Raw genomic sequence first — 18,902 nt, forward strand, 5'->3', positions numbered from 1 at the left:
GGAGGGGTGTAGACTTCGTCGGCGAGACCTGTACCTATATGGGATGTCGTTGTTGTTTCGATTATATGAATCTCGCTATTGACGAAGCTGACGGAGCTTGGAGGTTCTGCGGCCCGAACTGCCCGATGTTCCGACCATGCGACCTCTCTACGCGTGTTTTGCAGTGGCAGAAGTCGTGGCATTAGCATGCGATCTCGAATTGGTGAATTGAAGGGGTTCAGAGCGGCTCTTGACCCATTTGAACAGGCAATTCGAGGCATTTGAAGGCTCATGCTGAACTTCCATACTACATCGAGATCATCCTCTGTTAAGTTGCTGCCAATACATCCTCTTGGAGACTTCAATTCTCGACGAAGACTTTCGGCCAGTCTGTCTCGAAAGTAACGCGCTTCGCGTCGACCATTTCCTCTCGCGGTTCCTCTCAGATTCTCCCCACCAGACATCCTCTCTATCACCACACACACACCGCACAACATGGATAGGCAATCTACGTATACCCTCAGTCTGTTCGGCGAGAGCAATGGAGACGGCGATTCCAGCAACAAGCAAATTCAGAAAGAGCTCGTTGCGTTTGTACTGGACTTTCACCTGGACAATGTCTTCATCTACCGGTATGGGCAAGAAAGAGCGGCACAGGTTTGGACAATGCTGACTCCGTCGCAGAGATCAAATCAGAGAAAATGTGCTGTCAAAGCAGTACTACTGCGACATCGACATCGCCCACCTCATAGCATACAATGAAGAGCTGGCGAACAAGCTGAACAACGAGCCGGGTGATATGATCCCTATCGTGAGGACAACCGACCTGATCGCCGGAGCACAGCAACCCTAACACATCATCTCACAGTTCGAAGCGGCTCTCAAAACATGCACACAACGCATCCTCTACCCATCACGCAGCGAAGAAGACCTCCGACTCGCCAAAGCTCTCCCCGAGCACCAACTCCTTATTCACTCCTCCGTCTCGCAAACCTCAATCCGCGGGCTCACTGCGACCAACGTTTCCCACCTCGTTCGAATTCCCGGCATCGTCATCGGCGCCAGCACACTCAGCTCAAAGGCAACGAGCATCCACATGCAATGCAGAAACTGCCAGCACGAACAAAACATGCCCATCACATCTGGCTTCACAGGAATGTCGTTACCACGAACTTGCGGGAGAATGAAGGGCCCAGAAGATGGCGAAAAGTGTCCCCTCGACCCATACTTTGTCGTACACGAGAAGTCACAATTCATCGACCAGCAAGTGCTGAAGCTGCAGGAGGCGCCGGATGATGTGCCTGTTGGTGAACTCCCAAGACACATTCTCGTCAGCGCGGATCGATATCTTGCAAACCGAGTGGTCCCGGGTACAAGATGTGTGGTAATGGGAGTATTCAGCATCTACAACAACCAGAAGAACAATAAAGGCGGCGCAGTCGCCATCAGAAACCCATACCTTCGAGCAGTCGGGCTACAGACAGACCGTTCGAGCAACCAGTCCAGCGGGATGGGCATTCAATTCAGCGAAGAGGAGGAGCAAGAGTTCCTGGAAATGTCTCGACGACCTGATCTCTACCAACTCTTCGCCGACTGTGTGGCACCATCAATTTACGGCAATGCGGACATCAAGAAAGCCATCACATGTCTGCTTATGGGCGGTAGTAAGAAGATTCTTCCCGACGGCATGAAGCTTCGCGGAGACATCAACGTTCTCCTCCTCGGTGATCCTGGAACAGCCAAATCCCAACTTCTCAAGTTCGTCGAAAAGTGCGCACCCATCGCGGTCTACACCTCTGGCAAAGGATCCTCAGCAGCCGGTCTTACGGCCTCCGTCCAACGCGACACCACAACCCGGGAGTTCTATCTCGAAGGTGGAGCTATGGTCCTTGCAGACGGCGGCGTAGTCTGCATCGACGAATTCGACAAGATGCGCGACGAAGACCGCGTCGCCATCCACGAAGCAATGGAACAACAAACCATCTCGATCGCCAAAGCCGGCATCACCACCATCCTCAACGCCCGCACATCCGTCCTCGCAGCCGCCAACCCCATCTTCGGCCGCTACGACGACCTCAAAACTCCGGGTGAGAACATCGACTTCCAAACCACCATCCTCTCCCGTTTCGACCTTATCTTCATCGTCCGCGACGACCACGACCGCAATCGCGACGAGACCATCGCCCGCCACGTCATGGGCATCCACATGGGCAACGCGGGCGTGACAGCACAGACGACCGCCGAGATCCCCGTCGAGAAAATGAAACGCTACATCTCCTACGCCAAATCCCGCTGCGCGCCACGCCTGTCTCCCGAAGCGGCGGAGAAGCTCTCCTCTCACTTCGTTTCCATCCGTCGCCAAGTTGCCCGCGCCGAAGCGGACGCCAACCAACGCAGTTCCATCCCCATCACCGTCCGCCAACTCGAATCACTAATCCGTATCTCCGAGTCCCTCGCGAAGATAGAACTGCAACCCATAGCGACGGAGAAACACGTCGACGAAGCGATCCGGTTGTTCCTCGGATCGACGATGGATGCCGTGATGAGTGCGGGCGGAGACACGAGTGCGTTGGGCATGGGCGGGAACCGCGAACTGGTGGAGGAAGTGCACAAAGTTGAGGAAGAGTTGAGAAGACGGCTGCCGATCGGGTATACGAGTAGTCTGGCTACGTTGCGGAGGGAGTTCGTGGAGAGAAAGGGGTATAGTGAGCAAGGCCTCAATCGGGCGTTGCAGGTTCTGTCAAGGCGGGAGAGTGTACAGTTTCGGAGAGGAGGGACGTTGGTTCATCGGAGTGGATACTAGAAGAGGATGATATGGGACACCGACGGAAAGAGCAGGTTTGAGATGAGCTGAACAGGGCGTTTTGGGTGTGAATCTGCATGATTACGATGGGTCTGTTGGCGTTTTTCTTGCATTGAAAGCTGATGTTCGAGTTCATAGTCCGACAACACAACAAAGTCAATTGATGCCTCAGCCGCACCAAATTTATCAGGCCCCTTTCGTTGGCACCAAGTTCTTCCGATCCACGGGACATCTCTTCATTATCGAAAATCTCTCAATCGCAATCGCCGGTACCACGGCCTCGTCAGACGCCTCGTGATCGCCGGCCTCGCGATTCGCCGATTCTGACTCTTCCAGCGCATACCACGTCTCTTACTTAGAGTGCGAGTCAACAGCCTATAGAGAATCCAGGTTTCCGGCAGCGCTGAACCGTTGCGCCGCACTCTCACCAACGACTTACCAGCGGTCGCTCATTTTCGAGCCGTGGTTGGAGTAGGCAGTAATTCCGGCTTTTGCTACGGTGTTCATTCCACCCTCATAAGTGTTCATTCCACCCTCATAAGTATCGGATGGACATCCATCCACCATTCCCTCTTCAACAAGTTTTGCTTTTCACACTTACTATTGTACCCTTCGCACAAATCTTGCTGTCGCACTACAGTGACAATAAGGGGCAGCTCACTCGCAGTCCAATGGCATCGGCGGCTGGTGACAACATAATGTCAGGGATCAACATATCGAAGGAGATCACATGTCAGGTTGGTATTCCCGTATACTCCTCGCGGAACCCCATCTCTTGCTAACGAGGATTTTCAGATTGTGGATAATTTGATGGGCCCCCGGCCAGATTCACGTTACAACTGGCCTGTCGAGGCGCTTGCAGACATCTCCTCGACTGTCAGGCAGGATTTGGCACACGCGCGACTGATTAACAAAGCCTTCTGCGATTGCGTAACGCCGCTACTATTCCGGGACATCAAAGCATATTTCCCATATCCATCACCAGAGCTCAAGCCCTCCGTCTGGGCCAAGGATATCCTCAAACTCAGCTCCAGCCGCGTGGCTGGCCATGTGAAGAGGCTAGAGATCGGGTTCCTGTCATGGCCAAGAACGACTGACCCGCCAGAGTTCTTCCTCGAAGAAGTCTTGCTGGAAGCTCTTTATGCTATACCAGCTCTGGTATCTGCATGTCGAGGACTTCGCATTCTGAAAATCGAAGGTTCCCCTCGCGATCGGGACGATGCTCCCGTGCTCAGCCAATTGCATCGTCGAATGTTCAATCAATGCATCGACCAAGTCTTCCGGATCTTGAGTCAAGGCAATGATTACACGGGACCAAAAGCTATTCTGATGTCACTCCCTCTCGCCCACGACTACGGCCAAAGATATTCGAGATCTCTAGAGTTCCATTCTGGCACATATACAAACCCCCTAACCCAGGTTCTGGAGTCCATTCATCGTCTGGAGGTGACCATTTCGGATGTCACTGGGTCCGGCGGCCAACGCTATTGGCCTAGATCCGAGTCTGCCGGGCACGCAAGACACCCCAATATCAGACACCAAAGCGAGCTCTGGGAGTTCATCGGCCTGGCGAAGCAACTCCGAGTGCTAACGATACAGTGCTCGCACGTATTGAATTTCGACAATTTCCCCGTTGATGGACTGCAACACCTCCGCGAGCTTGGATTGATAAGGGTGTCGATGTCAGAAACCCAATGGAGCAAATTGCTCGATCGAACCCGTTCGTCCTTGAAGGCCATGGAACTTACTCTCGTCGATCTGACTTCCGGGACTTGGGAATCATGCCTTCTTCAACTATGCACCATGTCTCACCTCGACCACTTCTTTATCGACTCTTGCGGCTACACAGCGAATGGAGCGTCCAGTCAGCATGCGCTTGGTTTACTGCCAGCTCCTGACGAACAGACGAACATCGAGACGATGCATTTCACGGACGAAAACGCCCTTGGCCACGTACAGCGACACGTGAATGCTGTGAGGCAGGCAGCTGGCATGGACTTGTATGACGAAACCTACTATCGGTACCTTTCCTCTCGGAGCCTGGAGGAAGAGGGAAGATTACGCATATCGTAAAGCTCTCGGCATGCCTACCTAGTCTTTCGACTGGAGCACATGACGGGATGTGTGACGAAGCTTGGAGACCTTCACAATGGACTTGAGCGGTGGGGAGACTTCAGGACTCGATACGGACGGCTCAGTCGAGCCTGGATGTCGCTCTGAGGAACGTGCAGGATGCAACTCTTGATCGATTTATTGATCGCTTCTTTAATGCCTCAGGCATCAAAGTGCTGTTGACTTTCTTTGCAGCAGGACCGAGCGAGGCGTACAGTAATTCTTCAACATCTAGTACTCAACATCACCCTCGTCCTTTCAGAGTCTACCATCACAACGCTTCAAATGGACCAAACGTGCAGCACCGCCATTGAGCAAAAATACCTACGTGGCATCTTACCAGCGAATCATGGTCGACGTCTGAAGCTTGAGCTGCAGCGCTTCGCATCTCTTGCGCGTTGTGCATGAAGGCGAAGAAAGTTTGTTTGCTCGAGCTCTTTCTGGTGCCTTGCATCTATGCAATGCATCCCGAGAACGCCGCTGAAACGTTCGCTCGCATAAGCAAAGACGTCTTGTTAACGTCCTGCTACGTGGCACGTTGAGCTCAATGTTCCTCGCCGCCCAGCGCGGATGAGCAGCAGGTCAAATTTGTGTGTGCGTCGAGCATTGGACATGCCGTGCGTAGCAATGCAGCTACGCGGATCGAGGTCGAGGATCTCGGGATTTGACACCGCGTCGAGCGAGTTGTGAAGCTGTCCGGCCAGTCATGGAACCTGAGCACGAATCCTCGCAGGTTGCGTTGGCAGCTCGTACCTAGCGGAAGGTTCGTGCGTTGTTTGTGTCCTCTGCAGCTTTGCTTGCGATCACTCCGAACTTCGCCTGACGGTATTCGACCCAGCTTGCTGCATCTGCTACACATCTCGGTTCATCTGAGCTCTTCTCTTCGTGCCAGAGACTTTCCTCTAGGTTCATTCGAGGTGGAAAGTAGACTTTCGGTCTCGACGTGGTCGGACGGCTTCCTTTCCGGCTGCCAGCTCGCTGCACGCTGCATGCTACATGCATTATGCAAGTGGGGAGGTTGCGGACGCACATTGGCGATCTGTCGAGAAAGTTTGATGTGTGTGCATTCGACCACTCAGACTGTCTGTTCGTGCCTGACGGAAGCGGTATACTTTCTCGCTGGGATTCGTCCTGGGAGCGGTGGGTACATGGCCTGGTGAGTGTTGCTTGAACGGGTTGCTCAACTTACATAGGTCTTCCAGGCTCCTGAGTGCTCCGTCGAGGCTGTCATGGCCTCACCAGGCGGTCGAGCATGGTGTTCTCGCTCGACAGTCTGTGGCGTCGATGCGAGGGACTCTTGATAATTTCGGGATGTTCTAAAGAAGATGTCGTATTGATTCTTCGACTCTCGGAAGCAACAGCGGCGCAGAGCGAGAACGAAGCACCACTGCATTGCGTTTATCGATCGATGGAGCACTATTGAGTGACAATGCCTCTGGATGCACGAGCAAATCTGTCCGAACGGTTTCGACTCCATCAACTGATGACAGGTCGGTCCTCTTTGTAGGCAATTTGGTGGATCCTCGTTCGACTAGGCAGCATTGTCGCATTGCCATGCTCCGACCTGGGGCCAAAGGGACTGGTCTGCGCATGTTTTCGCATTGCCTTCACATCGAAGAGCCACAAAAAAAAAACAGGTCTGGGCCATGCTATCGTCCACATACGCAACGCCTTGCCTGGGCCAAGAACACAAGCCCACAATTCCATGCCGGCGTTCTCACCGAGTCCACGGAATTTCGGGAAGACACGGAGCGTCCTCCACAGATTTCGTGGCCGGGACCTTGACCGATGTCGTGGACGGCGTGGCTCGCGAGAGATATCACACCACCTGCCCTTCTCGTCTTACAATTCTCCACTATAACGGCTTTGGATTGCTCAGATGGTCCTGAGTTTGGAAACACCCCGGTTCTTCTACGACCTCCTCACGGGACGGTAATCAAGACTCGGCTGTGCCTGTCTCTTTCGCACATGGCCGTGAGGAATGATCCTGCTTGCACTACCGGCCGGGACTGTCTCGCACATGTGCTCCGATATGTCCCTAACATCTTTTGAGGTAAGGCGTTGATACATAAGTCCTCTTCTCGTCGATCCTTCTTCCATGGATCGTACCATCGCACCACCATTTCTTCACAATAACATCAATCCTTCAAACAACGCTACGATCGAGGTATACCATCATCGATCAACCAACCATTATCAAGCCTTCCAACCAACATCGAAAGTCATATCACACCATACATCAACCCACCAACAATGCCTTCCCGCCGACAGTCCTCGCCCTCCTTCGAAATGGCCAACTGCTTCCAATCCCTCCAATGCCTCTCCGGCCACCCTCCCCCCGAATGCAGTTCCAACAGCAAACTCATCTGTCCCGTCCTCCCTCTCTCCAACAATCAAAACAACAACATGTCTTTCTCCCCACCCAATTCAAACGGAATCATGACCTCCTCCGACGACTCGGAAGAAGACTCCAACTATCCCAACTCTTACCAACAACAACAACGACAACACAACACCCTCGCCAAAACCCCCATCGCCTTCCCATCCAACCAAACCACAGCAACAACCTCCCCTTCCTCCACAACGACATCAACATCTCCCACCCACCCCACCCCTCCCCCCACTCGCCCCCAACTCCGCCCCCACCGCCGCATCCCCCACACCATAATCGAACGCCGCTACCGCGACAACCTCAACACCTCCATCGAGACCCTCCGCCTCTGCCTCCCCACCCTCAAAGACGCCTACATCACCTCCCCGGACATGGAAGACTCCGCTCTCCCTCCCAAACTTCCCTCCAAGACGATCATCATCGCGACCGCGGCGGGGTATATCAAGGAATTGGAGGGCGAGAGGGATGCAGTGAGGGGGGAGATGGAGGGACTGAGGAATCAGGTTGTGGAGTTGAGGAAGTTGGTGATGTGTGGGGAGTGTGGGATTTTGCAGTATTTGCAGGAGGTTGGGGGGAATGGGAATGCTGGGGGGATGGATGGGGATGGGGTGATGACGGGATGATGAATATTCTTTTGGGATGGAAGTGTAGAACGGGTTTTCTTTGAATTTGAGGGAGTGGTGATGGTCTCCACATGAAGTGACGCAATGGATCGATGGATGAAAGGGACTCTGCAAGCAGGAAAATGATCGGAAACAGCAGCACGGGAGAATGTCACGATGAGATCCAAGGCACGGCGAAACCCGCTTGACAGCTAGTAGGCGTCACAAAGATCGCGGCTTACCACTCATCTCCTCCCCCTCATCCCACCACCGTCCGCCCTCCCCTCCTCTCCTCGAACCCTCAAGATCACCCTCCTATACCTCCTCACCGGCGGCCTCCCACTCCCCACCACCCCCGAAATAACATATATTCTGACACACCTCTCCAACGCCATAAGTAGCCCGCCCTCCCATCGGAATACTACAAGCAGCCTCCCTCTCCGATAATTTCGTCTCCGCCAACCTTCCATCTCCAGAAAACGTGAAGTTTAATTGAGGTAGGAAAGCGATGTTGTTGATATACACATCTGTGACTTCACGGTATCGAAACCACGTATACTGTAATTCATGTTCGCCGGGAAGGGTTTCGTCGGGGTCGTAGGTCTTTCGGACGTCGAGGGTGATGGTGCTACCGCCGGGGAGGGTGTAGATGATGGGTTGACTTCCGCAAGAACCGTTGATGACGACGACGGGTGGATGGCTACCTGAAGCGTATGATGGGAGGATGGACCATTGTACCCTCGCGCTCATTTCATCTTGAAAGGCTTGTCGCCAACGCCATGTCGTCGCGTGGTTGGAAGTGAGAGTGCGGTTGTCTTTGCCGAGGACCACGTCGTAGGTGTTGGAGTAGACATTGCTTTGTCCAGAGCGGTCGAGGAGAATATACCCCCCTCCCCAACCGCCCCACTCAGGATGGTCGTATGGTCCGCCGTTTAGTCCGTTCATCATCGTGTGGAGGATGGCGGGGGAGTCGCCTTCCATTGTATACGCTATGTCGGGGTATTGCGACCCCAGCGGACCGAGTTGGAAGTTCTGCGCCATGTAGGTTTGAGATACGAGGGATGAGTCTGGACAACCGGTGTCGGAAGCTTAGTATCCTTCACCTGAAATCCCGCACCAGGTTGCGAGACCGTAGGCGTTGAAACCGTGGAGGGAAACGATGTATGGAATCGAAGGGAAGTTTTGCGCGGATCCCGGGAGCGGAGGAGTCTTGGTCGGAGATGGCGGAGATGCGGAGGTGGAAGATGAAGTGCGCGAGGCCGAGGAGGGGTGCGGGTGTTGCGGGTGTGGGAGAGGGCTTCGGCGAGGACGGAGGTGCCGCCCCAGGCTTGGGTGTAGAGGGGTTCGGAGGAGGGGAGGCCGTCGACGATGGTGATGAGGAGGGAGGTGTTGAAGGAGAGGGGGGAGAGGCCGATTGTGCGGGTGTTCGTAGAAGGGATGGCTGCGGATTACGATTGAGGAGAGGTAGGAGGATGTGGGGAATTGGCCGGAGGTGTGGAGGGCGAGGTTGGCTTGGACGAGGCCGAAGGCGTGGGTGGTTTTGAGGATTTCTTGGGGGACGACGGTGCTGTTGAGCCAGGTAGATGTGGTGGCTACGAGACCGGCGACGTTGTACTGGTCGGAATGGAGGAGGAGGCGGATGAAGGACATTGTGTCGTCGGGTTCATTGGAGATGTCGGACATGATGAAGACTTGGGGGTTTTTTGTCGATTTGGATGGGAGGTGGATATTTTTGTGCGCTGATGGTTGCGATGAGGAGTAAGGTGATGAGTGAGGCTGATACTGACGTTCGCATCTTTTCTGTTGGTGCTTTGATGGTTATGAAGGACGATAAACCTTTTGATATGATTATCTTGCTGGATTGTCCAGCTTCGGTGAAGCCACTTCGCTCGTCGGCTCGCCATTGACCCGATGCAATGCTTTCCCTCTCCGAGTCTCCATACCATGTGATGCAATGTGGATCTCTATCGTCTATCATCGCTTGACGGAAGCTGCTTGCTTGATCCACACCATTGACCTTGTCTAGCTCGGGATTGATTGCCGGAGAATCGCCATCTCGGAAGCATTTCGTAGAAACGGTCGGCGAGCTTGGGCATCACTCATGTCGCAATCGTTGGCTGACGATAGGGCTGTCCATCTGCCGATGTTGGGACTGTCATGATACACCACATGGACCACGACAGCCGCAATGGAACAAGGCGGCCGTGTGATGCTGACTCGGAAATCTTCTGCCTTGCCGCAAGCAATGCGCGGCTAGACGAAACTGGCAGCATTGGGCAGTCATGAGTATCCTTCGAAGCAGATCCTCTCGTGTATGGTGGATGGGCATCGGGCGCTCTGATCCTGGGATGAGGCATGTAGTCGATCAGGTACGATTGATGCCCAAGGCACGCAAAGGGCAATTCCACCTAAACCTTGAAGGAAGCTAGATCACAAAGGTACCTGAGCAGGCTGTGCCTGTGTGCCTCGCTGGCACTTCGCCGAGAGTTCCGGAGTACAGGGTGGCCGCAGGAAGGCGACCCTTTTTCTCTCAAGTCTCCACACTACAGCGACTGTCAGCGAGTCAGATCACGAAATGCACACGCCATCAACCCAGTTTCCTCGAGGACAGCAAAGCCAGGCCAATAGTCGTACCGCCTAGTCTCGTGGATAGAGATCCATACATGCAGCCAACCCCGCGCTTGATGTTGTTGACGTGTCCCGGCGGCGGGCGAACCGAACTGAGACTGGGCGACATGCAGCTGGCCTGATGCGTGCATCAGTGTGATTGGTGGAGGGACACACCACCTTAGGACAAGTCCCGTTGAATCATGTGCGTTGGCGAGGAAGAGAGGACGAATGGCCATGTGCTGTCAGATTGGGCCACACACAGATACTCTTGCATGCTGGAGGCAGAGTGGACCGACGGACGGATGTCCATGTGAGATGTGAGTCTATACTGCAGACTCCCACTCGCCGTCATCGTTCTGTATATTTCATCCTTGCAAGAAGGGGGAAGAGGGTGTATCCTATCATCATCATCCTCCCCATCGTCGTCGTCGTCGACTTTCCGCTCCTCCTCACCCACCACGACGCCCCGCCCGCTGTCCCGCTCTCCCGCTGCACCTCACCTCCCGCTGCACCGTGACAAGAATCCTGACAACCATCTGCATTTCTCCCTCATACCCTCTCATACACACATCACTGTACATACTGTACATCGGCCTCGCCATATCCTCTTCTCTGCATCTCACATCCCAGACCAGGCCAACCCTGTCGGCCGCGTTCCCGTCGCGAACGACTCGCCTGCTTGCGACCACTCACATCGATAGCCTTCACCATTTTCCACGCCACACGCCGGCGTTCCCGAAACAACCACATTGCGACGATGGAACTAGCATAAGGCGGATTTGCCTCACCAATCGACCCAAGCTGGACGAACACCGTCGTCTCGCCCTCAAACGATGCTGCATTCTCCTCTCATGAATGGCTCGCCACAGCACTGCGACGAGGAACAACCCTCGACCTGTACGTGTTGTTCTGTCCTTGCCGTAGTTTGCTGCATCATCATCCCGCACTGTCCAATCACCACCCTGGATCGGTCATGTACTATGAGCTGGCAAGCTTCGTTCTTACATGCTGGTCCATATGTCAACCACCTCCCTCCAGCGCACGGTCGTTACTCGCTCGCCTGCCTTTGCGCATCTTTGGAGCTATCTTTGCTAACGAATGTTGCCCCTCTGCAGCTGTGTCACCTCGCAACTCCCGCTATGCTGCGACGGCGTCGAATGATCCTGCATCTCTCCCTGCTGGTGAAGCTCAATCTGACCGGGACGTTTCGCCGCACTATCTCTACTCCTCGTCCTTGAATCGACCTTCCTCACCTTCTCCTTCTACCTCTTCTGTCCGCCGAACGTCTTGCTCACAGCCTCCGGAAATGGCCATCAGACTTGCATATCATCTGGAGCCGGAGTGGAGTCGGCCGTATGGCAAGATTGATGTCAGCCAGACGTCAGCAGAGCCAGAGCTTCCCACTGTGCTCTCGTTACCACCACAGGAATCACCTGAAAGATCTCACATTCCGGCGGCACCGTCAATATTTGATGAGGACCGCCAGACGGTGACTCCATTGCATGAGATCAGCCGTCTATTACGCCAACAGAAGTACCACAAGTCGCGGAGCCGTTACGCCGAGGAGAGACTTCGCCATTTACAGATCGCAGCTGCCAGAACAAATCGGCTGACGTGTGCTTCTCGGTCCGTGCAGCACACTCTTGCCGAATGCGTCAAGACCGAGGACAAGAACAGCTTCGTGAATCTGCTGCACGCTTTCCATGATGCCACCGATGTTATCTTGCAAGCTCCCGTACCTTCCACGGGACCGGAACACGCCAAGTCATCACATGGATCATTCCTAGAGGATCTTACACCTTCATCAAGAACCACCATATTTGATCTTATGAGCAAAGTCCGGCATGATGGACCTTTCTTGGCTGACCAACTAGGAAATCTTTCCCAGAAAGAACTCGTCGCTCTTCTGCCAGAATGGTCAAGTCCGAGGCCTAATGACTCCATCTTTGCCTCTTCACTACGGAACAGCTCTCGCGCCTCGCGTCCGCTCGGATTTGTCGTTGATGCGCAAGTGGACCTACTTTCTTCTTACTCTTACTGCAGTCCATTGGAAACCCTCATCTTTGAGACGCAGAGCCTATCGAGCTTCGGATTGGCTTCAGAAACTCGAGCCACGGATGTGTGGTCCACGGTCTGTTCTCGTCTGATTTCTTTGCAGAAGCCAGGAAGTGAGAGACTTGTCCCAGCCGTATTGGATATATGGGCATCCTCCGTGCCATGGCCCGGCAAGGACCGTCTGGAGATTTGGATCTTGGAGACACTCAACCGTGGATCATTCCTCCTGGACCTTTACACCCGGCATACGTTCAAGGCCCGAATTGAAGGTCGAACTGAGGCGCCGGCTGAAGATGAATTGCGGACTGAATCTTTTTACTCCAAGGCTGTGAACGACCTGCTGGACCTGTTAGCGGACACTTCCAGTGGCAGTGTAATTCCTCCCGGTGCGCTGACCATGGCGCGGACGACATTTGACAAGCTCGCGGACTGTCCAGGTCATCAGAGAGGGCTGCCGCAATTTCTCGTCACGAGGTGGCTTTCCTCTTCATTTTTGATGGATGCTGTGACTTTGCCAGAGGTGAGTTGTCTCCATTTGAGCGGACGAACCAGTGCGCTGACGGATCTGTGCAGGCTTGCGGTCTTCTGACAGACCACTACATCTCGGAACCCGCGAGACAACGTATCCTGCGTGAAGTAGTAGTGAGAGTACAGAAAGCTATCTATGAAGTGGCTTACTCGTGGTATGTCTGTCGAGATCGTGAATTCGGCGGCGCTAATGGGTGTGACAGGAGACATGGCAGCAATGCCACAATGGACCTGACCCGCCGCGTCAGTGCTGTGATGGCTCGCTTCCAGCCTCAAACAACAATGGGCGGCCAAGCACGCCCAACGCCAGACCTCGGCCATTCTGGAGAATCATCTGCAGAGACGTTCATCGCATTATCCGCAAAGGATATACTGACGACGCTGAACGCTCTCTTCCCACAGCAGAGACCGGCTTCCATGCTTTCGGACTTTGACAGCTCCAATTCCAATTCTGGTTTACGGTCCTCCGCCTCTTCCGTCTCTGGATTCTCACTCTTCAGCCATGCGAGAACACCGGATGTCTACTCTCCAATTTCTGGTCTGTGGTCTTCGGAATCTCAACCTGCAATGGCACTACCACCGGAGATAGCAAATGTGGAGACATTGTCGGGCCAGGATAGTCTGCATATCCAGGAAGCTCGTCTAGAGTTGGAAGACCTGCTTGCGAATAGCGATCCTGCATCCTGGGGTATCTTGGTGATAGCGCCAGGCTCGAACCATTTCCAGACTTTGCGTGAGATATTTTCGCAGAACTTCAGCGTGCCTGAGCCTCGTGGACATGGATCTTTCACGGAACTCATCCAGGAACAAACGAGGCTTAAGAAGAACATTAAGAAGCTGTTGAACGGCTCCGATACAGGTATATCGGCCGCATTTGGTAACATTGGCGAGCTTCTCTCCACTGTACGCACGCAGCTCGAGAGCATGCTTGAACGCCAGATTCAGGCTTTCGAAGCTCAATCAGACTTTGTCGGCGCCCATGCGAGCTTCCAACAGCTGCAGGACTTCCGACAACTTACTTCGTCGTCCCGGGATTCTCTACGTGACGTCCTCGTGCGCATCGAGAGCACAGCACGTCAGTCCGCGACCCAATCAGAAATCGCCGAAAATCGATGCGAGAAATGGACTCGCCTGCTCAAGCCCATGACCGACCTTCAAACATTCCACCTCGAACCGCTCACAAGAGCCACCACCTCACTGCGCGACAAAATGTGTCACACGTCTCATGTCCGCCCCTCAGCCGCCTACGACTCCGCCCGCTCAATTGCCTGCGCCCTCCGCATAATGGGAAAGTCCAGGAAAACATCGTCTCCCAGTGCGAGAACCCGTCTCGGCCCTCCTCTCCGCCATTGGCCCACATCCAAGACGACGACGAACAACTTGCACCTCAAATCCGAAGCTCAAGTCCTAGAGCTGTTGAGTGCGAAGGTCGAGCATTGTGGACCGAATAAGCTGAGCGATGAGCAGAGTCGCTTGACGGAGACGTGGTTAGAGAAGATGGGTATTGATAACCTTTGCTGGGGAGAGGAGAGAATACATCGGCTGTGCATGGAGGTGAGGAAACTTGTGGACGGAGTTCTCAATGCTTCGCCGGAGCATTCGATGATAAGTTCGAACCCGTTGTTTGCGAGAGATGAAGAGTTGATGAGGGAGGTGACTCGCGCATCGACCGCTTCTACAGCGCCGAAGCATGGGCAACTGTCCAGCCTGTACGCCGGGAATCGACAATCGGGCATGTTGACGCTGCAGACACAGTTGAGAGGCGCTGAGTGTCCTTCAAGCAGATCGCAAGCGCTGTCCAACACCAGCTCGAGGGACTACCTGGATGCGAAGAGCCCGACATTGACGAACAAATCCTCCATCCCGTTCTGGTCGCCGGCTATGACGGAGGTGTCTTCTCCCGGCAGTGCGACAAGCGTTGGATCTGCTCGGACGGAAGCAGCGCTGGAGTACTCCTCACTCAAGCAAGGACCTGGTGGTGTACAGAGCGCTCCTCCGTCGGCGTTGGAGAAGCTGCGGAACAGATTGACGGCGCTGGTGCTGAGCGATCTTACCGCGAACCTGTTCACGGAAGGTAGCGAGACCGATACCGCCTTGTGGACTGGCCTGGGCTGGACGCTGGTCGGGCCATATTTCAACACCATTCATATTTCCGAGCAACCTCAGCAAGAACAGGCGCAGAGTCCACATGGTCCTACAGCGACTCCTCCCTTCGACTTCCTCGCTGCCTTCAGCCGCCTTCTCCAAAAGTTCTCCGCCTCCTCGAACCCCAGCACTAAACTCACCTGCCTGCACGACATCGACCGCCTCCTCACACCCTATATGCTCACTCTCAACCCCACTATCTCCACATCACCAGGCTCCGACCTCTCCGTGACCGCCTTCCGCCATCTCTTCACCCATCCAACCCTCTTCCCATCCGGTCCACGCACCATTTTCCGCGACCTGCAATACATCGCCTCCATGCTCCCCACCTCCATCATCCACCCAACAACTCCACCCGGCCAATCCTTCACCCACGCCACCCTCGCCCTCTTGAGCCTCAAATCCTCCGCCCGCACCCTCTTCGTCGAAACCGCCGACGCCATAATCGCCTACCACTCCAACAACCGTCCCGGCTCCTCCGCAGCCCCTCACCCTCCTTCACCCGCCCAAGCCCACCGCGACGAGATGTTCTCCTCCCCCTCCACATCCACCACCTCCCTCCCCGGCGGCGTCGCGCAATACTCCCTTTCCGACGCCTCCCACCTCCTTTCCATCGCCGCCCGCGAAGGTGACCCCGTCGCACAACGCGAATTGGCGACGCTGTATCTCACGCACCCCGCGACGACACCGTTGATATTAGCGCCGTTCGCACGGACTGGAGAGGTTTTCAAGGAGGAAATTGAGAGTAAATGGAGGAGTGGTGGGAGGGGGAAGGGCAATGATCGGGAGAAGTGCGATCCGGGGGTTATGTGTGTGGCGTACTTTTGGATGGGGAGGAGTGCGAGGGGGGGAGATGGGGTTGCGAAACGGGTGTTGGAGCAGGGGAGTGAGATGGGGGGGTTGGGTGGGTAGGAGTTGAGGCGGATGGGATAGGGCTGTTGGTTCTTTGGGCAGTGGTTGAGGATTACTTGGAGGAGTCTCTGATGGGGCGCTGTATTATATAAGTAGTCTTTGTAAATGTATACGGACATATGGAATCGGTCTAATGCATGAAATTTAGAGGAAGACAAGGAGAGCAATGTGTTGGTCGTCCATATATATGCTTCTTCCTCTTGTAGCCTCAGGCATCAATGTATGCTGACGCCACCTCAACGTTCAATCTCCATCATCTTCTTCGATTATTCGACGGCATATATACCTTGGTGTTCTCGTTCTCACTTGATGTTCGATATAGCCATGCGACTACGCCATACGAAAGGACTTTTGAGGTAGCACAAGAACAAGCGCATGCATGATCTCGATCTAGCGAAAACTTCGCTCCCGTTCCTTCTGCTTTGGGCTTTAGATTGAGACCTTCCTGGAGCGTTGAACTTGACATCTTGCAACAATTCTCTCGAAGGATTCCGTCGCATCATTGAGTGTTTTCGGATACACAAGGACCACTGAAAAAGCAGAAAGACTCACTCCTCCTGGATGGACTTGGATATACCTCCAGCAGATGTCAGCATAGATCAGAGCTCCAGATTGTCAATACGACTCTCCCTGAGCAATATCACAACGGACAACAAAGATTCCTCTCGACATACATCATCAATCATGGGCGACGCAGCAGATTCCTCCTCATCCAAACCTCTCCGGATCATGATCGTCGGCGACTCCATCACCCATGGCAGCGAAGGCGACTACACCTGGCGCTACCGCATCTGGGAATGGTTCCAAACCGCAGCATCCTCTCAACCCATCACTTTCGTCGGTCCCTACATCGGCACCGGCCCTGCCGACGAATACAAACCTCCACAACCGCCTCGATTCCCCGACGAACCCGAGCCTCCACCCCGCGACTGCACCACAGGTGGCTACAACGAATCCATCCACGCCTCCTTCCAACGTGAACACTTCGCCCACACCGGCCGCGCAGTTTTCCAAGCCAAAGATGCCATCCATGAACAAGTCACGAATCTCAACCCGGACTTACTCCTCGTTCTCCTCGGCTTCAATGACATGGGATGGGGCTTTTCCGACCACATCGGAACTCTGGAAAATACTCTCGCATTCATCGCCAACGCCCGGCTCGCGAAACCGGATATCTCCATTGCGCTGTCGAATGTGCCGCAACGGAGTCCTATTCCCGGCCGAGAGGATCTCGTTGACTGGACGACGAAGTATAACAATCTGCTCAAACACGCCATCAAAGCCGATCGCCTCGATCACCTCTCCAAATTCTCCCGCCTCGAACTCGTCGACGTCGCTTCCGTTTACGGTTGGAGTCCAGATGAATGCGCCGGAGCTTTCGACGGCCTCCACCCCAACGAACTCGGCGAATTCCAAATCGCATCCGCTTTCAGCACCGTCCTCCACAAATCCTTCAACATCGGCACCGCACCCCTCTCCATCCCTCGGTCATCCAAAATCCCCAAACGTCCCCTCCACACCCCCACCAACCCTGCTTGCACCGGCGTCCCCTGGGGCATCCATTTCTCCTGGGATCCCGTGTACGGCTCTCGAGGCTACGACGTCCGATCTCGATGTGCAGGACAAGAAGAATGGGAAGAGTCCCACCATGGAGAATGTGGGATCGATAATACCTTCACACCCGCGGGCCAGGAATGGGAGTTTCAAGTCCGCGCGAAGGTTGGAGTTGAAGAGAAAGACAAGTCGGATTGGTCGGCCATTGCGAAAGGGACAGCCACTCGCTCTACCGCTCCTCCGCCGGAGAATAGAGAAGTCTTCTCCAGAGGAAAAGATGGGATTGAAGTCACTTTCACTCCCCTTCCCAATGATAGCAAGTTTGAAGTAGAGCGCTACGCAGTCAACTGGGTCGACGAGACAGCGGGTGGGTTTTTGGGTGGCCAGGGAGTGAGACTGGAGGACGGAGGGAGGTGCGTGGTGCAAGGATTGGAAGTGGGACATCGGTATCAGGTTTGGATTTCGACTTGGACGAAGAGGGAGGGTGGAGGGGTGTTTGGTGGAGCGGGGAAAGTTGTGGTGGGGAGTGGAGTCTTTTCGAGGCCAGAGGGGTTGAGTGGGGATTTGGAACGTCTTTCGCTTGAGGGGGGGCGATGAGGTATGGGGTGGAGGTTGTGGGTGGAGGGTGAGGAGGTTCTGGGCCTTGAAAGATGGCTAGGAGTGCGAGGGTGCTGTGAAGCGGAGTTGGATTCGCTCGATGGTGAGGGTCACGATTCTGCCTCCAGACATGGGACACAGAATCTATCGAGGGCCCGCGTGGAAGGGCTTGGAACCAATATCAACGATGGCATCACTCGAACAATATCAGCACGTCGGCATGTCATGCGACTGGAAAGCCACGCATGTTCCACATTCCTCGATAAAGGCTCGACTTGTTGTCCAATCTCATAACGCCATGCTACAGCAAAGCAAGCAAGGGACATCACAACGCGCCCGCCTCGAAGACCATCCCCGAAGCAGTAAATACACCTCCGCGATCTCTCTCCATCAACGACATCGACAAACCCCCTCCTCTCCCCGGTTCTAAGATGCGACTTATCACCCTCACCGCGGCGTGGAGCTTCCATTCCCCCCTCGCCCACTCACAATCCATCGGTGAGTCTCATCTTTACACGACTATAGAATGCTTTCCACTGACTGAGATCTCTTTCTTCCGCAGCTCCGTCACTCAGAACAGCGACGGCTTACGACTGTACTACCCTCCCCGGTG

At 54.5% G+C, this 18,902-nt stretch overlaps 7 protein-coding genes across 7 annotated transcripts; 5 read left to right on the forward strand and 2 right to left on the reverse strand.

The window, feature by feature from the left end:
* Nucleotides 1-474: 474 nt before the first annotated feature.
* Nucleotides 475-2,782, forward strand: MYCGRDRAFT_46995 (uncharacterized protein; the record flags this gene model as incomplete). The annotated part of the gene is made up of 3 exons (XM_003850093.1): nt 475-611; nt 664-790; nt 848-2,782. 3 exons carry the CDS (start codon nt 475-477, stop codon nt 2,780-2,782), a joined length of 2,199 nt encoding a protein of 732 aa, XP_003850141.1.
* A 592-nt stretch (nt 2,783-3,374) lies between these two features.
* On the forward strand, nt 3,375-4,855 carry MYCGRDRAFT_110580 (uncharacterized protein; the record flags this gene model as incomplete). Its single annotated transcript, XM_003850094.1, has 2 exons — nt 3,375-3,519; nt 3,578-4,855. 2 exons carry the CDS (start codon nt 3,454-3,456, stop codon nt 4,853-4,855), a joined length of 1,344 nt encoding a protein of 447 aa, XP_003850142.1.
* A 792-nt stretch (nt 4,856-5,647) lies between these two features.
* On the reverse strand, nt 5,648-6,287 carry MYCGRDRAFT_95363 (uncharacterized protein; the record flags this gene model as incomplete). Its single annotated transcript, XM_003850220.1, has 3 exons — nt 5,648-5,872; nt 5,925-5,933; nt 6,084-6,287. 3 exons carry the CDS (start codon nt 6,285-6,287, stop codon nt 5,648-5,650), a joined length of 438 nt encoding a protein of 145 aa, XP_003850268.1.
* A 742-nt stretch (nt 6,288-7,029) lies between these two features.
* Nucleotides 7,030-7,935, forward strand: MYCGRDRAFT_110581 (uncharacterized protein; the record flags this gene model as incomplete). The annotated part of the gene is made up of 1 exon (XM_003850095.1): nt 7,030-7,935. The coding sequence occupies one exon, from the start codon at nt 7,148-7,150 to the stop codon at nt 7,907-7,909; it is 762 nt and encodes a 253-aa protein (XP_003850143.1).
* Nucleotides 7,936-8,309: 374 nt separating this feature from the next.
* MYCGRDRAFT_95365 (uncharacterized protein) lies at nt 8,310-9,571 on the reverse strand (the record flags this gene model as incomplete). The annotated part of the gene is made up of 4 exons (XM_003850219.1): nt 8,310-8,358; nt 8,448-8,920; nt 9,006-9,185; nt 9,341-9,571. The coding sequence occupies 4 exons, from the start codon at nt 9,569-9,571 to the stop codon at nt 8,310-8,312; spliced, it is 933 nt and encodes a 310-aa protein (XP_003850267.1).
* A 1,760-nt stretch (nt 9,572-11,331) lies between these two features.
* On the forward strand, nt 11,332-16,138 carry MYCGRDRAFT_110582 (uncharacterized protein; the record flags this gene model as incomplete). Its single annotated transcript, XM_003850096.1, has 5 exons — nt 11,332-11,395; nt 11,614-12,939; nt 12,999-13,073; nt 13,127-13,175; nt 13,285-16,138. The coding sequence occupies 5 exons, from the start codon at nt 11,332-11,334 to the stop codon at nt 16,136-16,138; spliced, it is 4,368 nt and encodes a 1,455-aa protein (XP_003850144.1).
* A 684-nt stretch (nt 16,139-16,822) lies between these two features.
* On the forward strand, nt 16,823-18,558 carry MYCGRDRAFT_75082 (Ca2+-modulated nonselective cation channel; the record flags this gene model as incomplete). The annotated part of the gene is made up of 1 exon (XM_003850097.1): nt 16,823-18,558. One exon carries the CDS (start codon nt 16,823-16,825, stop codon nt 18,287-18,289), a length of 1,467 nt encoding a protein of 488 aa, XP_003850145.1.
* Between the last annotated feature and the right edge of the window lie 344 nt (nt 18,559-18,902).

The sequence above is a fragment of the Zymoseptoria tritici genome, chromosome 8, assembly GCF_000219625.1.
Source record: "Zymoseptoria tritici IPO323 chromosome 8, whole genome shotgun sequence".
NCBI lineage: Eukaryota > Fungi > Ascomycota > Dothideomycetes > Mycosphaerellales > Mycosphaerellaceae > Zymoseptoria > Zymoseptoria tritici.